We start from the raw sequence: 22,468 nt of genomic DNA, 5'->3' as shown, positions 1-22,468 counted from the left end.
GGGTGTAGAAGCATTAATCAAAAAGAAAGATGAACATATTGCGGCCTTGAGGAAGCAACTAAAGCTGCCTTCTTCAAGGCATCCACAGATTGATGAGATCATGAAGCAAAAATCTGAAGAAGCGCTGATGGATTTACTTTTAAAACTTAATGAACGATTGAATGAGACTGAGTAAACATTAGAAAAATCATTGAAGGACAAGCTGGGAGAGTCGACCTCTCAGCCTTCCAATGTGATACCAATAATCTCAACTGCAGTCCCTTCAACTCTTGGTACAACTCTGGCACCAAATATTCCAGCAGCCACAGTTGAGGCAGTCACAGGTCCAACTACAAAAGCGGGTACAACAACAACAGGAATGGCAGGAACAGCACAAGGCAGTGCTGCCAATTTGAGCATAGAGGAACTAATAAAATCAATGGAGGACATGAAACTACAAGTTTCAGAGCTAAATAGGGTAAAAGAGAAGTATGCCAACTTAGAGCAAAGGTATGATCTCTCAAAGATAAATGTTGCAGAATAATCAAGAGAGATTAAAAGATTAGAAAAAAAAGTGAAATCATTAGAAAAAGATCTTACTTTTGACAAGCCTCTGGCAGAAATTAAGAAAATTCTTTGGGCCAACATCATTCAGTCAATAAATGATGTTTGACCATCAATCCAAATAATTTTTGTGCATATAGAGTTGGTAAAGGCAGCCCGAGAAGAGATTCAGAAGACAAGAGCAGAATTAGGAAAAATGCCTAAGGAAGCCACCAGGCTCATACATTTTTTGAATAACAAGAATAAGTACCAGCTTCAAGAACTAGGCATTGAAGACAGAATAGACACCATTCTAGAAGTCAAAAGAGTATTAACTAAAAGGACTCTGATGCAAAATTTAGAAAGAAGGTGCCATGACATGCAGGAGGAAATTAATGCTTTTATGGAGAGATTTGGTATTTTACAGAGTAAAGGGTTACCTAGTCCTTTAGTTATTAATGACAAATTAATGAGGCATATAGATTATGTGGACAAATTGAATCAATATGCAGATAACTAGGCAAGTTCATCAACAAGTGTTTCAACATCAAAAGCATTCCCTACAGGCAGAGTTCTCTATGACAGTATAGAGAATTTGTTCTATGTTGAGCATGAGATAAAGCACTCGTTTCCTATTCAGCCTACCTTTTTCAGGTACATCGAAACAGATGAAACCCTCAGAAAACTTCGAAAGACCAGAATACCACAGCCAAAATGGTGGGAAGAAATATTAGAAATTTTGTAATTTCTCTTTGGTAAAAAGTAAATTTTGGTTATTTGCTATAGTCAATGGGGGTGAAAGAGGATAAACAGAGATCAACAAGTAAAGAGTATTAGATGTAGGTAAAGTGTATTGGTAAAAAGATAAAAATAGAGCAGCCAGCACAGAGTTACATCAAAGACAGCAAGAGGCCAAATCATAGGGCCTAATTCCAGCACATTCTCAAGAATAGAGACAGCAAACCATCTGCTTGCCTCTATCTGTTATTTACAAGACTATCTGGCCCTATTTTCATGTAACTTCTAGTTAGTCATCTCAGTTTATATTTCACTTTGTTATGAGATATTTTTATTGTAAAGTTTGTGTATAAATACTCCCTCGTTTAGAGTATTGAGGGTGGATTCTTAGACATTGCTGTAAAACTGATTATTTTGGAATAATAAGTGTTGTTGGATAAATTTTTCATCATTGGCTTGATGAAGGATTGATGTAAAGGACTTTTCACAAGGTTCATGTGTTGAACATCAAACAAATAAGTATCTTATATCTCATGTGTTAATGTTTTCCGGTTTCTTATATCAATTATGTTTCATATCTGAATATTAAAACGAAAAAAATAATTCAGAAAGTGCTTAAGTGCAATCTGTCTTCAGTGGTTTTTATTCTCAATGTTTTCTTCTAGACTAGCATAAACAGTGAATTCTTAATTGCTCATGTTTCTTAGTTTATTCATGTTAATCATTTAGTAAAGAATTCTTAATTGCTTTTTGTTGGTGATTAGTCAAATTCTCTTATTTTATAGCATGTTGAAGGATTCTTAATTTCTCTTCAACTCTTTTATGTCCATCCCATCTTTTTAAAGTCTCTATTTGCTCCTTGTTCAGCTATCTTGCCCTGTGAAACCATCCTTTATTGAGAAACCAAATCTAGTTGAGCCATTTTCCCTAACTCCATTAGCCCAATGGACTAAACTATTCAGTTCTACCCCTCTACTATTGAATTACACCAACAAATTCAAACAAAATCCCAAGCTTTAATAACTAGCCTAAATCCTTATAAAACAAAGTTAAAACTTAAAGAGAGCCCTCTCTGGATACAAATGGGCTAGATTTTGTATCTAAAAGTTGGTTTGTGGTTGTCTTGGACCCCTTTCCCCCCCTTATAACTTCCGGGAAAATCTGAGTGATAACATCTCCTATGGCATCACACGAAATCAATTGCATCTATTCAAAATTAGTAAAGTTGATCACCAAAACAAAAATCCTTTTCACCTCCCTTCATCCATTTCTAAGCCTTAACCCTAGTGTCTCCTAGGGCATCACATGAAATCAATTGCATCCATCCAAAATTGATGAAGTGGGGTCTAGAACTGCGATGGTGTGTTCTTGAAAGGTCCCCCAATTTTGAAGCCATTCCGATGGTGGAATCTCAGGTTTCTCGAAGCCCTAGCTCGAGAACCATTCTCCCTAGTTTTCATTGGTAAGTGGCTTCATTAAGGGTCATTGCATTGAAAATTCGAGTCAAACCTATTCTATTCGATCCTTTTCTTTTCCCTTACTTGGTCAAGACCTTTTGTTTGAAGGTTCACCCCAAACCCTTGACCATGTTTGGGTCCACAAGGGTTTCTTTATGGTCCCGCAACCTTGCCACTCCAATTTCACAAAGATTGTTTAGAGAACCCTATTCTTCCGGGGCTCTCAAGTGTAGGACACTTCATATCAAGAAATACTTCTCAATCCTAGGTATAGGTCTTGCTCTAGCCCTTTTTGAATGGACCTTCATCTTGCTTCTTGAGCAAGTAAACCCCATCATTAGAGCCTCTCCTTTAAACAGGCTATTGAAATCACTATCTCTACACCATTGATACATCATTTTTAGTGATTTCCCTGATACCGGGAGTCCTCCCATAGGTGAAAGTCTGTGAAGAGGAGGGCGCTTTAGCTGAGGTGACAGTGGGCTATTGCTCCATTGTTGTTGCTGGACCTAGTAGTTTCTCTATAGGAACCCCTCCAAGGACCCCTCTAATTAGATTTTATGTCATGATAATGCTGAGTTGTAGTGAGTTTCTTCTTGTATTCAAACCATATATGGCTGAGCTTGTAAGAAGAGTTCGATGTATGTGGCTGTGCTGTGTGTGGAAGAGTGCCTTTTTGTTATGTACTTTTGAAAGTACTCTTATTGTATTGCCTTGAAGTGCTGGTAGGGGTGGCAACATTATTATCATGTACATATATTATTATCAAAGCTTAAATACTTGAGCAGAGAGAGGATGACTTTGCATTACTGAGAATGAGCCAAGCACTGTCATATATTTATTCAACTTATTGTCTTGAGTTGTTATCTTGTACCAGAAAGCATAATTATTTTCAGAACAAAGGACTCCTTGCGTATGGAGTTGATGATGAGAGAGTACCGGTCAGATTATTGGTGCCATTCCATCTTGTCAAAGTTGTATTGCTAGAAAACTATTTTCAATGACAGGAAGATTTGTTTTATGTTAGGACTGATATTATATGGTCGTTTATGCCTAGTAGAGTCAATGATGTTACTTTTGCTCGTGATGGATGTGTTGTCGTTAACTTTTTATTAGAGGTTTATTGTTGCTACTGACAGGACAATGTATCTTGCTACTTTAGTGTGTATTGAACAGACCCAAATTGTGTCCAGGGGAGTATACTACACATCTTTATCAAATATGTAATTAGTGGATGATTGTTCTCACTATTAAAATTGATGTCATCTTTTCAGCCATAGCCCTTTGCCATTGATGTTAAAGGGGGAGAGTGCCATAGCCACTTGAGTGTGGTGTGGTTGTGAGTTGACATCAACGCCAAAGGGGGAGCTTGTTGGCACCGATAATGTTTGGTTGGAATTGATGTCAATCTTGTAGCATGTGTTTCATTGATTGTGCTGGCACCAATAGTGTTTCGTTGGCATTAATGTCAATCTTGTAGCATGTGTTTGATTGGTTGTAGGTGTTTGACTATGCAATGTCGAGTGTTGAGAGCAGAAAGGAAAAACCATAAGAAATTACTTGTTAAGTCCCTATAATACTAGTGATTCCCCCATTACTATTGCCATTGTAGTCCCTTATTGTTATTGTTGTGCTCCAGTTGTTTCCACATTGTTATTATTGAGCCCCATAGAAGCCCATTATTGTTATTGTTGTGCCCCAGTTGTCTCCACATTGTTATTATTGTGCCCCATAGAAGCCCATTCTTGTTATTGTTGTGCCCTTATATTATTATTGTTATGTCGGCTTTGATTATATTGTGACCCCTTAGACTCCTATATATAAAAAGGAGGTTTTGTCATTTGAATCATTCAAGAATTGTTCATTTGTGTAATGTAAATGAGGTTTCTTTCTTGAAGAGGCTTATTTTGAAGTCGTTAGTCTATATTTTCTTCTATTTTGTGAGTTGGTTGCATAACATTTGGTATGAAAGCTTTGGATTCTAGGGTTTTACTGTTGCAAACAGGTCATCGTGGCATTTTCGCTATAACTTTTTTTATACGACGTTTCAGAAGCTAAAAAAACCCATTTGAGTCGAAATTTTGATGACCTTTGGATCTGAATTGAAGAGCTTGTCGCTCTATATTTTCGGAGATATGATCCAAAGAAGTTAGGGTTTTGCAGGATCCCGAATTACATTCCAAATAGGTGACCTTGGGAAAATTTTCATAACTTTCTCTCTGAGTATCAAATTGAAATTTCATAAGAAGTTACAGAAAGATGACGGATTGTAGTTTTTTGTGCGTCATTTTCAGGTCTAAAGGTTGAAACAGTGACACGTGGCACTTCGTACAAGTTTGCTCTACTGAAAAAGTGTATAATCAGGTCATGTTGGGAGATTGGGCATAACTTTTTCTTGGAAAATCCAATTTTGATCAAACTGGTAGCGTTGGAAAGAGGACTCAGAGGGCTACCACAGTTCGCAATTTAAAACATTGGAGATCTGAAATTTCAGAGATAAATCAGATTCAATATCAAGCTCCTACAAATAAAAAAAAAAGGTGTGTAGTCTTTTTAAAAATTTGCATAAGTTTTGTTTGAAAAATTAGTTTGAAGTGAGTAAAAGGGAATAGTGAGGAAATTCATCATTAGTTAATGCCCAGAAGAAGGAAAATGGAAACACCTAGTAAGCAACCCAAAAGCTCTACTATGACACATGAAGACGAGGAAGAAATGCAACATGATATATCAAAATTACAAGGCCAAGTGCAACAAATTTCTCTCTCACAAAAAAGTAACAGAAGCTAAGATGGATGGTTTGAAAATTGGCATCAATGGTATGAAAGACAACATTGAAGATTGGAAGAAAGACATGGAAGGTTGGAAGGAATTTTTGACAAAGTTTCTATAAAAAAGGCTTCCTAATAGCGATAGGGTAGTAGAGAAAACTCATAATGAGAACAAAAAAAAGTTAATCATGATTCGAAGAATGAAAACATTGAAGATTTGAAGAAAGACGTGAAAGGTTTGACAAATTTGCTATAAGAAAGGCTTCCTAATGGTGAAAAGGTAGTAGAGAAAACTCATGATGAGAACAAAAGAAATGTTAATCATAATTTCATAGACTTTTAACGTTGAAATAAAGACCCACCACGTTCCAAAGTTTGATATGAGGAAGTTTGATGGCAAGGATCCCGTAATATGGATACTACAGATGGAACAATATTTCAATCTTCATAATGGGCAAAACAAACAAAAATGTACACATTGAAACTTTATATTTGAAACCCAATCAGTTTGTATGGTATCGATGGATTTTCTCTCGTAAACAAATTTTCAATTGGTCAATTTTTACGGACGAAATGATAGCAAATTATGATGATACAAAGAGAAACACCGTCTTTAGCTAATTGATAAATCTCAAACAAAAGGGTTCAAGGGTGGAGCACATTTAGGACTTCCAACATGAGATTCGCCTTTGGGAACCTGATTCATTGGAGAAGGCATTCAAGTTAGCAAGAAAAATTGAAAGGAAAATTATGGCAAGAAGAAAGCCTACCACTGCCAACTATAAAGATGTAAGCGTTGTTGCCCCTAGCCTTCCATAACCTACACGGTTGACACCACAACAATTGGAAGAAAAAAGAGCAAAAGTTCTTTGTTGCAGTTGTGATAACAAATACACTAAAGGTCACAAGTGTGCTAAGAATAAATTATTTTACATAGATTGTGAAGAGGAGGAAGAAAATGAACAAGAAATGTCAAAAGAAGAGGATATACATTAGGAATCAACCCTAGAGAAAGAAGAAATGAATCCAAACATATCTTGTAATGCATTGGCAGGAATTACTACTCTTCAACCTCTTAAGATAGAATGACATATATCAAGAAGAAAAAGGTAATAGTGTTGATTGATTTGGGTAGTAGCCATAATTTTATTCATTGTAAGATAGCCAATGAATTGAATTGCTGCTTATATCCAGCACCAAAGTGTCAAGTGATAGTTGCAAATGGAAGAACCATAAATTGCTCTGGAAATTGGCATAATATCAAACTATCCATGGGCGAATATGTGTTGAATAGTCCAATGCTTTCCATTCCAATGGGTGGTGCTGATGTTGTATTAAGATTCTAATGGCTACAATATTTGGATATGATAGCTTTTAATTTTCAAGATTTTTTATTGAATATTTTTAGAAAAAAAGAAATTGAATTCAGAGGGATCGCAGGGAAATAGGGAAATATAATCAGCTCTAATGGCATGACAAAGCTTCTAAAGAAAGAACAACATGACGTAATTGCACAATTATGTTCACTAAAGGTTTCTATGTCAAAATCATCTATTTCTCTAGATCTCCAAAAAGTCTTGGACAATCATTCCAAGGTATTTGAAACTCCCAAAGGCCTCCCACCTATTAGTGATCATGATCATGCTATTCATTTGATTCCAAGAAGTGTTCTTCTAAACATCAGGCCTTTACAGATATACCTATGCTCAAAACAGTGAAATTGAACGTATGGTTACAGAAATGCTAGAGGCTGGTATAATTCAATCTAGTCAAAGTTCTTTCTTTGCTCCAGTACTATTGGTGCACAAGAAGGATGGCTCATCACGCATGTGTCCAGATTATAAGGAGCTCAACAAGCTCACTATTAAAAATAAGTTTTCCATTCCTGTCATTGATGAATTATTGGATGAATTGCATGGAGCAATTTACTTCATCAAGTTGGATCTTTGTTGAGGGTATGATCAAATCAGAATGAAGAATGAAGACATTTCGAAAACGACATTTAGAAATCATGAGGGTCATTATGAATTTTTGGTCATACCTTTTGGCCTTACCAATGCACCTTCTACATTTCAAGGTTAGATGAATTCCATTTTCAAACCCTTAGAAAATTTGTGTTAGTATTTTTTGATGTTATACTAATCTACAACAAGTCTTGGAAAGATCATGTTCAACATGTTGACAGGGTGCTCAAGCTATAGGAGGAGAAACAATTATAGGCAAAACCTCCAAATGTTTCTTTGGAGTACAAGAGGTGGAATATTTGGGTCATATTGTAACTCATGAAGGTGTTAAGGTAGACCCTAGCAAAATTAAAGGCATTAAGGTATGGAAAATCCCCACATCCATAAAGCATTTGTGAGGATTTCTCGAGTTGACAGGGTATTATCGCAAGTTTGTTAAGAATTATGGGAAAATAGTAGCACCTCTAACAACATTACTGAAGAAATATGTATTTTCTTGGACTCCAAAAGCAACAAATACCTTTGAATATATTAAAGAGGCAATGTGCCAATCATCGGTCTTAGCTACACCATACTTGACAAAAACCTTTATTGTAGAATGTGATGTCTCAGGAAATGGAATTGGCACTGTTTTAATGCAAGAAGGAAGACCCACTGCTTTTGAAAGTCGTCCAATCAAAAGAAAGTATTCACAAAAATCTATTTATGAGAAGGAAATGTTGGCAATACTACATGCACTTAAGAAATGACGACCTTACCTAATGGAAAGACACTTCAAGGTAAAAACAGATCATGATAGTCTTAAATATTTTTTAAAACAAAGATTATCTTCAGAAGAGCAACAAAAATGGGTCACAAAGATGTTGGGTTATGACTTTGAAATCATCTACAAAAAAGGAAAGCAAAATGTTGTTACAGATGCACTCTCAAGAAAGGATGAGGACGTGATAGCAATGCTTTATGTCATCTCTATCATCCAACCAGACTGGATAAACCAAGCAAGAGATGAATGGAAGAATGATGAAGAAGTGTGGGCACTCAATCAAAAGTTGCAGCAAGATTAGAGTACATATGATACATATAGTTGGAAATATGATTCATTATGGTACAAAGATCGCCTATACCTCTGTAAGAATTCCCAACTCAAACAAAATATTCTTTTGGAATTGCACCTCTCCCTTAGGAGTGCACTCCGAATTTTTAAAAACTTACCATAGGTTTAAGAAGGAATTTTTTTGGAATGGCCTTAAATCTGATATTCAAAGGTTTGTGGCAGAATGTTTGGTTTTCCAACAAAATAATGTTGAGACAATTAAGACCTCGGGTCTATTACAACCTTTATCCATTCCAAGTTAACGTTGAGAGGAGGTCTCAATGGATTTTATCATACGTTTACCCAAGTCCGAAAGAAAGAGTGTCATCATGGTGGTAGTTGATAGACTTGCCAAGTATGCACACTTTTGTGCATTATCTCATCCATTTAAATTCCATACAGTTGTTATTGCATTTATGGAAACAATTCAAAAGCTACCTGAAAACCCAAAGATTGTTATAAGCGAAAGAGATCCCATTTTCACCGGAAATTTTTGGACAGAGTTATTCTCTTGTCTGGGTACTCAGTTAGCTCATAGTTCATCTTATCATTTTCAATCTGATGGGAAAACTGAGATAGTGGACAAATGTTTGGAAGGATATCTTCGTTGCTTTGTATCTGATAAACAAACACAATGGGTCAAGTGGTTGCCTATGGCTAAATGATAGTATAACACTTCCATACTGCAGCAAAAATGACCCCATTTATGGCACTTTATGGATGCCATCCACCGTCCATTACAACATCTTTAATAGAAAATTCTAAGGTTCAAGCTGTGTAAGATCACATCGAGAATCAACAATAGGTTCTCCAACTCTTAAAGGATAACCTTACTTTGGCACAGAATAGAATGAAACAACAGGCATATCAACATCACAACTAATGAAGTTTTGATGTAGGTGACTGGGTATTTCTATGACTACAACCATACAAACAAATGTCCCTCAAGCAAGCTAAGAAGGATAATAAATTATCACCAAAGTATTATGGTTCATACAAGGTGTTGCAAAAGATTGGTACAATGACATACAAATTGGAGTTTCCTGCATCTTCTTGAATGCACCCAGTTTTCCATGTTTCATGCTTAAAGAAGGTTATAGGTGACAAGCCCCTAGTTCAAACAATATTGCTAGAATGTGACGAGGAAGGAAAAATCATATTAGAATTTGAAGCAGTCATAGAAACAAGAACTTGGAAGCTATGAAATCGATCAATTTCAGAGTGTCTCATCAAGTGGAAAAACTTACCAGCTGAAGATTCCACATAGGAGGATGAGAATTTTATACAAAAGCATCCAAAACTACTCAAGCGTTAAGGACAAGACATTTTTGAAGGAGAGGGGCATGTTAGGTTCGTATAATACTAGTGATTCCCCCATTACTATTGTCATCGTAGCCCCTTATTGTTATTGTTGCCCCAATTGTCCCTACATTGTTATTATTATGCCCAATAGAAGCCCACTATTGTTATTTTTGTGCCCTTATATTATTATTGTTATGTCGACTTTTATTATATTGAGATTCTTTGGACTCTTATATATAGAAATGAGGTTTTTTTACTTGAATCATCCAAGAATTGTTCATTTGTGTAATGTAAATGAAGTTGCTCCTTTGAAAAGGCTTATTTTGAAGTTGTTGATCTATCTTTTCTTCAATTTTTTGAGCTGATTGCATAAAATTACTAAGGATTTTGCCCATGGTTTTTGGTGTGAGAGCTTAATAGTTAATTAATTTTATTTTATTTGATATGGTCATTATGTGGTATGGAAGGTAATTAATGTTTTGATTTGGTCCATTATTATGAGAGGAAAAATATAAATTTATTATGCTAGTATTGGAGGAGGTGAGCTACAGTGCATAATGATGCCTCTTGTATATCCGTAGCATTGATCAATACAGTGTCAAAGAGTTGTAAACTTGAGATGGTGTTGTTGTGTGCATGTTGAGCAGATCATATTGGACCCAATCTAAAAAATTTGAAACAAGGTCTGCATAGAGGTTGAAGAGGTTGGGGCCTTTGGCAAGTGGTGGCTTGCCAAGATAAGAGTACAATTTCTTGCTAGCAGTGTTTAGCAAATAGTTGATAGGAAGTTGGGGCTTTTTAGCTGGTAGTGGCCAACAAACTGTAGTTGGGTTCATGTCTCTTAGCTAGTTGTGGCCGACTGATATATGTAAAGATTTGTTTGACAAATATAAGAAAAATCTAAGCAGCACAACAACAACAGGGTGGTTTTCTTCCTCTTGAGGGTTTCCATCAAATATTCTTGTGTCTCCATCTATATGCTTTTATTAATATTTCTTATGGTGTTTATACGTTAATTTTATGTTGAACGTATATATTTAGATCTATGGTATTATGTTGCGTTACTGATTGTTTAGCATTTTGGAGAGGTCTTTTTAAACTTGTATATATCTTCACCACTAATTCACCCCCCAGTCGTGATCTAATTTCCAAAAGGGACACCCCCCTTAAATCTACTAAAATTTAAGGGGATGAGTTACTTAGATGATAATGGTGACCATCCTAAGAATTGACACCCGAGTTGCACCATGTGGATTGGGGCTTTTATCGTTAAGTACAATCAAAATAGTAATAAGAACTAAAAAAAAACTTGTAATACAATTTTGAGTATGTTTCCTTATGAAACTTCCTGAACTGTAGTGATTGAGGATTATTCTCCTAACTTAACAGTGATTTGTCTTTTATTGAATTATTAACGACAAATATCGAATAAACCACATTGCAATTTTTCACCAAATAAAATACACTGCGAAAAATAAAATAGGAAGTAAGAAATAGATGCGCACACACAATAAAATTATGACACTGTTATTTTGGACTAAATGTCCCTGAAAAAGACCTTGGAGGGAAAACCGGTGTAGTAGATGTAGTAAATATAAAGAATTACAATTGTTGGCCTTCCTCGCTTAGCTCTGACAATTTTTCTCAATTGGAAAATATAATGGGAAAATATTTTCTCTCACAACAACTCTCATGCCCCTTTTCCAGCAAACTAACACTTCCTAACTAATTTGCACAGCTAGCTGGAAATACACACTATCTTATTAGAAACAATTTCCTAGGCCTCTAGAGACTTGATCCGGGCACAAGCAACTAAATTGATCCCTTTCTTGGCAACTCACATTGACAAATTGGGCAACTCACACTGCAAAATTCAGCCTCCCTGCTGGATAATTCGATCTCTCATTTCCTCCTCTGGAAACTGGAAAACCTCTTGATAATTTCTCTGGAAATTCTCTCCTTCCCTAGTTCGAATTGGGCCCTTACTGAAAACTGTGAATTGGGTAGCTCAATCTGCCTTGCTTACAATGTTCACACTAATGTTATCCCCAAGCCCTTCGACTTGCTATTATAATATCTAATTGGAATCTCAATGTCAATGATTTAATCTCCATCAATGACTAATATCAAATAGGCTTCATTAATAGAAATCTCTAAAACAATCTGGAATATCCTTAATTAATTAATTTTAATTTCCCACCTTTCTTAAATTAAACTTCGAAAATATTTTAATTATAATAAATTAATTTAATTAAAATATTTCCCAAACTTATTATGATTTTGGAGATCTTGACATAATCTCATACTAAAACATCGGCCGGAAGCTACCATATCCATAAAAAAAAAAAAAAAAAAAAAAAAAAAAACAAACAAACAAACTAACATTCCTAACATAATGTCTCTGCCCAACAACTTTGATGCGACATGGTCTGGGCTAAATGTTCTGTTGAAAATGTAATTTCAACCGCGCAACAGTTGAGCCGTTTAGCAACATTAAGACAATAACCGTGCACTTCACCAAGGATCGGGGCACAAGATATCGCCGATGAGCGATCGCCGATACCGCATCAGCGAGTCGCAATGGAGGACTTACAAAGAGGTCTGGGCTTTTATATTTTGCGATGAGCGATTGCCGATATCACATTGGCGTGTCACATTGGCGCTCTAAAAAAGGGGGCAGGACCCGACGGGTATTCAACATTTTATTTCATGTTGTTTCAGTTCCGCCAGCGGTCTTTTTCTCGTGTTTATAATGTTATCTAGGCATAAGTCAAAATATATCGCATCGACATTTCGCTATCGGGATAGCCAAGGGGACGGGGTTTTTACATATGACATGCATCCGACCCGATGGGACGGACCCAATAGCATTATAAATAATTTCTGATAAATTTTCAGGTCCGCGCTAAGGCCGTTTTCAATGGTTTTTGCCGCATTTTCATTATATAACGAAATATAAGGAAATACAAAGGAAACCTTGGCGGGTGCCGACCCGATGAGTCCCAGACCCGATGGATTTCCGAAACAGAATCATTTAGCATTTGAAGTCCGCCAAAGGCAAATTGTTGTGTTTTGCAGCGTTTTTATATATTTTCAAATATATGGAGAAACAGAGGATTGGCCGGCTTAAGATATGCAATGCGACCCGATGAGGCGGACTCGATAGAGAAGATATATATGTGTGAACCTTTGATATTCAAATAGTGAGGTGGGCGATATTGTTCAATGGCGCGGAGCTAGTTAAAGCATGGAGCAGTACAGCAGTAGGCGACTGCATTCAATACACAGTATGGCCGAGAAGGAAGCAGGTTGCGATCCAACTCTTGCACATTGAATTCTCAGCTACCGCAGTTAAAGTGCTGCTGAACCAAGGATGAGAAAGACAGCCTCGAGCAGTTCACAGCATGGGACTCCATTCTTGTTCATTAAATCATTCAGATTTTGTATATATATATATATATATATTTGGTTGTTTTTGTGTAGTAGTCCGTTGAGTGAGAGAACGTGGAAGCGCGACAACGCATGTGAATGAAATATTAGCTGTTGAACACGAAATGTAATACGCAACAACGTAGCATATACAATGTAATGGGAAAGGAATGAATAGAGTACCACTGCGCATTTTCTTTTGGTGAAATCGCTCTGTGTGAGAGGAAGGATCCTTTTGTAATACCAGTTTTATTAATGAATAGAAATATGTTGGTGCGTAAAAACTCTGTTCTCTGCAAATAAATTTTTAGCCTTCCGCTGTGTTAAGATCCTGTATGAAAAACAGAGCATTGTTCTCTGTTCAGTCTATTTTGTTTTTGGGATTTTACCAGAAAAATCCCCAACAGTGGTATCGGAGGAAGTCCAAGCGCTTTGAAGGTGTCAAAGAAGCTGAAGGAAGGTTCCTTTTGTTGCAGCAGCTTCTCCAGCAGAGTGAAGACTCAGTCAAGAAAGGATCCAGGTATTTCTCAAATTTTTTTGTGTTGCTGCTGAAGAAACAGTGAGTTATTTTAAATACACAGTGAGGTATTTGAAGCATAGTTTAGAGTGCAAGAATAGACAGCGCCAGTACCAGCACTAGCATGGGTATTTTTAATATTCAGCTCCCACAGTTTAATGGGAAAAACTATGACTATTGGGCAATAACCATGAGAGCCCTGTTTGCCTCACAAGACTTATGGGAAATAGTTGAAGATGGTTTTAAAGAACTAGCAGATGAAAATGAGTTTAATAATCTAACTCAGGCAGAGAAAGATCTGTTGAAGAGCTACAAGAAGAAGGATTCAAAAGCCCTTGTATTTTTGTATCAAGCACTGGACCAGAGTGTGTTTCCAAGGATAGCAGCAGCCAAGACATCCAAAGAAGCATGGAAAACTCTCAAGACTGCCTATCAAGGCATGGAGAAAGTGAAGACTGCAAAACTACAGTTGCTGAGGAAAGATTTTGAGAATCAGTGCATGAAGGAGTCAGACAATATTGACTCATTCTTCACACATGTGATTGGTCTGGTCACACAGATAAGGACTCATGGAGAGACTCTTGAAGAAAGGAGGATGGTGGAGAAAATATTGAGAGTCTTACCTTCAAGGTTCCATGTGATTGTCACCACCATAGAAGAAACAAAGGATCTCTCAAACTTTTCAGTTGATGAACTTCATGCATCACTGATAACACATGAGCAGAGGTTGTGTAGAAATGAAAACTCATCTCTAGAGCAATCCTTCAAGACCCAGATGTCCTTTGGAAGAGGAAGAGGTCAAGGCAGAGGAAACAAGAGAGGAAGAGGCAGAAGTCAAAACAGAGGTGGAAGGAACAGTCCAGCAAATGCTCAAGGAAGAGGCAGCAATCCAAATCAGAACCAAGGTTAAGGCAGCAGCCAACAAAGAGGACAACATCATGCTCAAGGACAAAGGTATGAAAAATCCAATGTCCAATGTTATTACTGTAAAAAATATGGGCACTATGCCAGTGAATGTAGGAAGAAGCAGCATGATATGAGTAATAGATCCAATGCAAATATCACTAGAGAAGATATCAGCCAAGATAATATACTTTTAGCTTGTAATATGGCTGAAACAAACAGTGAAGACATATGGTTTCTAGATTCCGGTTGCAGTAACCATATGACAGGAAACATAGCTTTGTTTTCTACTTTAGATCAAAGTGTGAAGTCACAAGTCACACTTGGAACTGATAGCAAAATTTCTGTTATGGGAAAAGGAGAGGTAAAAATATTTACAAAGAAAGGTGAAAGGAAAACCATAGCAGATGTCTATTATTTTCTTGGAATGAAGTGTAACCTCTTAAGTATTGGACATCTTGTTCAAAATGGTTACAATGTTTTCTTTGAGAATGATGTTTGCACCATCATGGATAGAGCACCCAGCAAACGATGTATTGCTGAAGTAAAGATGATAAGGAACAGGATGTTCTCTCTCAGAATAAGGGCAGATTTGAGAAACAAAGAAGTAATTGCAGCAGTTACCCAAGAGGCTTTCCAAAGCGTACTAAAGGATGAAAACTGGTTGTGGCACTTGAGATTTGGACATCTCAACTTTGGAGGCCTTAACTTGTTGAGTAGAAAAGGAATGGTAAGAGGATTACCATTGATAGAGAAACCGGACAGCCTTCGTGAAGGTTGTATATTAGGAAAACAACATAGAGAAAGTTTTCCATCAGGGAGAAGCATAAGGGCGAAAACACCCTTAGAGATTGTCCACTCAGACTTATGTGGACCGATGCAAACCCCATCGTTAGCAGGCAGCGAATATTTTCTAACATTCATTGATGATTTTACTAGAAAGACTTGGGTTTATTTTCTAAAGAACAAAAGTGAAGTGTTTGAAAAATTTCGAAATTTCAAAGCACTTGTGGAAAATCAAAGTGGGCTGCATATCAAAGTTTTAAGAAATTATAGAGGAGGTGAGTATATCTCCAAGGAATTCCTACGGTTCTGTAGAGAAAATGGAATTCATAAGCAATTTAGAGCTAGGTACACCCCGCAGCAAAATGGAGTCGCTGAAAGGAAGAATAGGACCATCATGGATATGGCGAGGAGCATGTTGAAGACAAAGCATTTGCCAAATGATTATTGGGCTGAAGCTGTAAAATGTGCAGTATATATTTTGAATGTGTCCTAAAAAAGCAGTGATGAACAAAGTGCCGGAAGAAGCATGGAGTGGGAGAAAGCAAGGAGTTACCCACATGAAAGTTTTTGGATGTGTGGTTTATGCACACATTCCAGATCAGCTAAGGAGGAAGTTGGACAGCAAATGGGAGAAATGTATCTTCATTGGATACAGTGAGGAATCCAAAGCTTACAGGTTGTATATCCCATCCACCAAGAAGTTTTTTGTGAGCAGAGATGTTCAGTTTATTGAGGAGGAAGCTTGGGATGGAAGCATAGAGAAAACAATGAATGTTAAAAATTGTTTGTTTCATGATGAAGATGATGAAGAGTTGGCTGAAACGCATCCCAAACAGCAGTGCCAACACAAGGGACACCCTTGAGGAGAAATGAAAGTGCTCCTCCAAGCACACCACAAGGAGGAACTTCAAGTGCGTCTTCAAGCACTTGCACACCAAATGAAAGAGGTAAGAAATTCAGAAATTTAAGTGATATTTATGATGAAGGAATGAATTCCTTGTTTGCTTTGTATTGTCATGTTGATGACCCTATTCATTTCGAAGATGCAATTAAAGATAAGAAATGGATAGAAGCTATGGATGAGGAGATGAATGCCATAGAAAGAAACAAGACATGGGATTTGGTTGAGCTACCAAAAGGTAAAGAAGTCATTGGAGTTAAATGGGTCTACAAGACCAAGAGTAATGCTGAAGGCAAAATAGAAAGACACAAGGCAAGACTGGTTGTCAAAGGATACAAGCAACAGTATGGGAGAGATTATGAGGAGACTTTTGCACCGGTTGCAAGAATGGAAACCGTGAGAGCAGTGCTGTCCATAGCAGCACAAAACAAGTGGAAAGTTTACCAAATGGACGTGAAGTCAGCCTTCCTAATTAGAGTGTTAAAGGAGGAGGTTTACATTGAACAGCCTCTAGGCTATGAGAAGAAAGGACAAGAGCACAAAGTGTGCAGATTGAAGAAAGCTCTTTACGGGCTGAAGCAAGCGCCAAGAGCATGGTACAGTAGGATAGATTCTTATCTACTGGAAAATGAATTTGACAAATGTGAGGGAGAACACACCGTCTACATCAAAGAAAAGGATGGTAAAATTTTAATTGTAGTGTTGTATGTTGATGATGTAATTTTTACAGGTAATGATAACTACCTCATTGAAAATTTCAAATCAGTGATGAAAGAAAAATTTGAAATGACTGACATGGGTTTGCTGAGATACTTCTTAGAAATAGAAGTAGATCAAAATGAAAATGAGATTTTTATCTCACAAGCAAAATATGTAAATGAAGTGTTGGGCAGATTTAATATGCAAGAGTGCAAGGCAGCAATCACTCCCACGGTAATGGGATTAAAACTCAGCAAAGAGGACAGCAGCAAGGATTTTGACCTTAGCTTGTATAAGAGCATAGTTGGCAGCCTTATGTATTTAACTGCAACTAGGCCTGATATAATGTTTGCTGTTAGTTTGATTTCCAGATTTATGGAGAAGCCAAAAGAAGCACATTGGTAGGCAGCAAAAAGAATTCTGAGGTATGTCAAAGGTACTAAAAAGTTTGGAATTTTATATTCTACTTAAGAATGTTCATTTTTAGTTGGATACACTGATAGTGATTGGGCTGGAAGTGGAGATGATCGGAAAAGCACATCCGGTTATGTTTTTCACATGGGTTCAGGAGCCATTTCATGGGCTTCTAAGAAGCAGCCTATTGTAGCGTTGTCTACAACAGAGGTTGAATATGTGGCAGCTACAGCAGCAGCTTGTCAAGCAATTTGGATGAGAAGGATGTTAAGGAGCTTAGGCCAGGAGCAGGCAAAAGCAACGATGATTTTTTGTGACAATAGCTCAGCTATAGCATTATCAAAAAATTCAGTGTTTCATAAGAGAACGAAATACATTGACACAAGGTTTCATTACATTAGAGAATTGGTAAGCAATGGAGAAATCACTTTACAACACTGTAGGACTCAGGAACAAGTAGCAGACATTCTGACAAAACCATTGGATCAGAAAAGCTTTGAATTTTTGAGGAAATGTTTGGGTATGACTAAATGCCCAGCATTTGAAATTACAGGGGAGTGTTGAAAATGTAATTTCAACTGCGCAACAGTTGAGCCGTGCAGCAGCATTAAGACAATAACCGTGCGCTTCACCAAGGATCGGGGCACAAGATATCGCTGATGAGCGATCACCGATATCGCATTGGCGAGTCGCAATGGAGGACTTACAAAGAGGTCTGGGCTTTTATATTTTGCGATGAGCGATCGCCGATATCGCATCGATATCGCATCGGCGTGTCGCATCGGCGCTTTCAAAAAGGGGGCAGGACCCGACGGGTATTCAACATTTTATTTCATGTTGTTTCAGTTCCGCCAATGGTCTTTTTCCCGTGTTTTTAATGTTATCCAGGCATAAGTCAAAATATATCGCATCGGCATTTCGCTATCGGGATAGCCAAGGGGACGGGGTCTTTACATATGACATGCATCCGACCCGATGGGACGGACCCGATAGCATTATAAATAATTTCTGATAAATTTTCAGGTCCGCGCTAAGGCCGTTTTCAATGGTTTTTGGCGCATTTTCGTTATATAACGAAATATAAGGAAATACAAAGGAAGCCTTGGCGGGTGCCGATAGCGATGAGTCCCGGACCCGATGGATTTCCGAAACAGAATCATTTAGCATTTGAAGTCCGCCAAAGGCAAATTTTTGTGTTTTGCAGCGTTTTTATATATTTTCAAATATATGGAGAAACAGAGGATTGGCCGGCTTAAGATATGCAATGCGACCCGATGAGGCGGACCCGATAGAGAAGATATATATGTGTGGACCTTTGATATTCAAAATAGTGAGGTGGGCGATATTGTTCAATGGCGCGGAGCTGGTTAAAGCATGGAGCAGTACAGCAGTAGGCGACTGCATTCAATACACAGTATGGCCGAGAAGGAAGCAGGTTGCGATCCAACTCTTGCACATTGAATTCTCAGCTACCGCAGTTAAAGTGCAGCTCAGCCAAGGACGAGAAGGACAGCCTCGAGCAGTTCACAGCATGGGACTCCATTTTTGTTCATTAAATCATTCAGATTTTGTATATATATATATTTTGGTTGTTTTTGTGTAGTAGCCTGTTGAGTGAGAGAAAGTGGAAGCGCAGCAGCACATGTGAATGAAATATTAGCTGTTGAACACAAAATGTAATACACAACAGCGTAGCATATACAATGTAATGGGAAAGGAATGAATAGAGTAGCACTACGCATTTTCTTTTGGTGAAATCCCTCTGAAGACTCCTTTTGTAATACCAGTGTTATTAATGAATAGAAATCTGTTGGTGCGTAAAAACTTTGTTCTCTGCAAATAAATTTTTGTGTTAAGATCGTGTGTGAAAAACAGAGCATTGTTCTCTGTTCAGTGTATTTTGTTTTTGGGATTTTACCAGAAAAATCCCGAACATGTTTTAATCTATCATAAATTTTGTCATCCAAATTATTTGTTTACTATCAATAGCAACATAGGCACGATGTTCTAAACTGTCAACCAATTCAGGCAGCCAAGATATTTGTTAAAGGATTGGCAAAGAAGCAATCAACAGCTCTGCTTCGTTGGCATAGTCTTTTGCCACAGTGGAAGATGACTGAATTTTTAGATAAATATGGGTGACAAGTTTTAAGACAAAAAAGTTTAGGTTTTTTTTGGAATCTCGTAATACAACTTCCAGTAAATTTTAAGTTTATAATTCCCAGCAAAGTTATAATTTTTTATAGTGCAATTTTGAATATATAAATTGATTCAGTATCTTAAAAAAAATCCATAAAGCACTCAGATTGTATAGTCTTAACAATTTAAATCTGCAATTCTGATAATTTTTAAATAGCTTTAGATAAAATTAATAAAAAATTATAACTGAGAAAAATCAAACCATAAAACATTTACACTACACTAAATTCATCTATTCATTTTTGGCCGAAAAGCAAGAAAACTAAATATGAAAGAATTGGCATTTATTGGTAACTAATAGGTAAATAACGAGGCTTAAAGATTATTACTGTGTAATTCTATATTAATGGTCAAATAATAGAAGATGTAATAGAACTGGAAAATGAAACGTCATATATTCCATTTACCAGTACTGGTATCTGGACAAATTTATTCCCCATGTGAGGTGGGATAGCCAACGATGCTAAATACAGCAGCAGCGCATATCGGTGAACTACTTATGCATATCGACATATTACTTAGATATCATTTGCTTAATTTCAATAACAGATTTGCACTGTTGCTATTCCTTTCTTCGAAAAGTAATTTTGGTGATTGTGTGTCTTCTTGGTTAATGACAATGTTTTAAAATGTCCTCAAAACTGATTTACGTTTGTTCTGCACGATCAGGTTTTATTCAGTGAGGAGTTTAAGGAATCTTTCACAAAAATAAAGATTCTGCAGGTGCGGCAGCGAATAATAAACACAATATCGCAAATGGCTAATGGTTGGCGCCTACCCAGGAAGCATAGTGTTCGTGCTGATGCGGACCTCGTAAATGTATATCCAACCTCGGATCTATATTTAGTATGGACCACTGATGTGCAGAGGAGGAGACAAATTGTGCAAGTATTGAAAATATGGAATGTTTTGAGGCTGGAAAATCTTGCTCGTTTCAGAAAACGTTTGGAGAACATTTTCTTAACATACACACCCATGTATATTGAACGTTGCAGAGAAAAGCTTTTTAACGGGTATGATGCCTTTTGTCATGTATTGATTTTGATAAAGTGAGTATTAATAAAACACATATTTTTCTTTACCCACTTTTACTGTTTGACTGGCTAGTATTGGCTTGCCAGATGAATTGAGGAAACTATCGCAGTAGTTATTGTTGCTATAATTTTATTCACTTTGGAAAGTAGATAGCGATGGAGAAAGTTGTTAAATTTCTTGATTCTAAGATTTATTTTATGAAATGTTAAATAGCAATGCCTGTGCATATAAGTTTTCAACATAGCACTCCAGACAAGGTGGAAGAATGACTAGTGTTGTATTTTTCTGGGTCTTATGGGTGAAAAAGGAAGAGTAAAAATGGATTACATATTTTTCTGTTTCAAAATATATGAAGTGTGGATCTCTCAAAGCTCTTTTTTTGCAGAGAACATAACCGCACACTTCCATTAAGCTGGGAAGATGATCGTGACTTCGTGTGGTATAGATCTTTAAAGCATACAAAAATGCTCGAGACTTCCGAATGCAACCCTTCTGAAAGGGAGGAACTTCCTCTGGAACATGCAAGAGTTGAAGAAAGTTTATTACTGATGAAATTCTATTCTCTGTCTTCTGGCATCTCCAAACAATTGCTTACAGCCACGGATGGATCAGAGATTGGCCTTCAGTTTGAGGTTAACGACGAAGAATCACAGATAGTTCAGTTTCCACGGAGTTCGTTTATTATTGGACGGTCTGGAACTGGGAAGACAACTGTACTGACAATGAGACTGCTTCAGAAAGAACAGCTATCTAAACTTTCTTTGCATGGTCTCTCTTGTGAACACCAGAGTGAATTTCAAAATATGGAAATAAGCAATGAGGAAAACTGTATACGACAAAAAGTAGAGGACGGAAGAAATGTGCGCCAGATGTTTGTTACGGTCAGTGCAAAGCTTTGTTCAGCAGTCAGGAATCGCTTAGCTCGCATTGACAGGTTGGAATTTTCTTCATTCGCAGTATATGTACAGGGTGTTATTTGATCCTGAAGCATAATGATTTCTTTCAGTTGCATGAACTTTCTGGTTGTTTTTAGACCATAGTAAAATGGAAACCGGCACAAGTAATAGTCAATAGGAGATTGGGATAAGGTTAAGACAACTCGTTGAAAGGCTTATAATCCAAATGTGATGGATCATCTCCTTTCGATAAAAAAAAATCACGATTTAAGTTAAATGCGCCAAGCTTGGCCTTTGACAGCTTACTCACTTTAAATCCTGTTAGCTATCTCTGGCAGACAGGAGAAGGAGAAAACTGCACCATCCTTCATGATAAATGGAGATTAGGTAGAACTGGGGGTAGCCTCTGATCGACAAGGTCCACGGCTTGACCTTTACACAAACAACTTAAATTGCGTATAATGTTTAGACATAAACATATCATACAATATCAATGAATGGTTTCAAATGCATGACATGCAGCCACCAACCACTGGAAATGTCTGTGAATCTTCACAGAAAAGTCTCACTGAAACTTCCCATCACAACAATATAACAATATGAATTTTATAGCATATAACATTCACATAATGTATGCAGCTTCCTTCTCACGTGCAGTGAGCCACTGGGCTATAACTAATCAACTATGTGTCGTAACTGGTCTAGCGAACATTAAAGTGTATCTCACTTGTAACCCTTTCGTGAACCATCATTTTCAGTTTCAGCAGAACTAGGTGTTTTTTCCTGGTAGAGTGTCTTTTTTTAAGTCATCCCTTCATATAAATACCTCAAATTAAATGTTAAAC

The 22,468-nt window shown here is 37.1% G+C and overlaps 1 protein-coding gene across 1 annotated transcript in view; it reads left to right on the top strand.

Annotated features, from left to right (window-relative positions):
• The window catches only part of LOC149214115 (uncharacterized), a 225,484-nt gene extending 203,777 nt beyond the window's left edge, over positions 1 to 21,707 (top strand). The window contains exons 7-8 of the mRNA XM_089389300.1: positions 20,362 to 20,705; positions 21,113 to 21,707. Of these exons, the coding sequence (XP_089245426.1) occupies positions 20,362 to 20,705; positions 21,113 to 21,707 (939 nt within the window). The remainder of the gene's footprint in view (positions 1 to 20,361; positions 20,706 to 21,112) is intronic.
• Positions 21,708 to 22,468: the final 761 nt, after the last annotated feature.

This window comes from Pinus tabuliformis, chromosome 1_1 (assembly GCF_031772625.1).
Source record: "Pinus tabuliformis cultivar Carrire ecotype Pingquan chromosome 1_1, CPIR1, whole genome shotgun sequence".
In the NCBI taxonomy this organism is placed as follows: domain Eukaryota; kingdom Viridiplantae; phylum Streptophyta; class Pinopsida; order Pinales; family Pinaceae; genus Pinus; species Pinus tabuliformis.
Note: the sequence above shows the minus strand (reverse complement) of the source record. Positions and strands in the feature narration are given on the sequence as shown.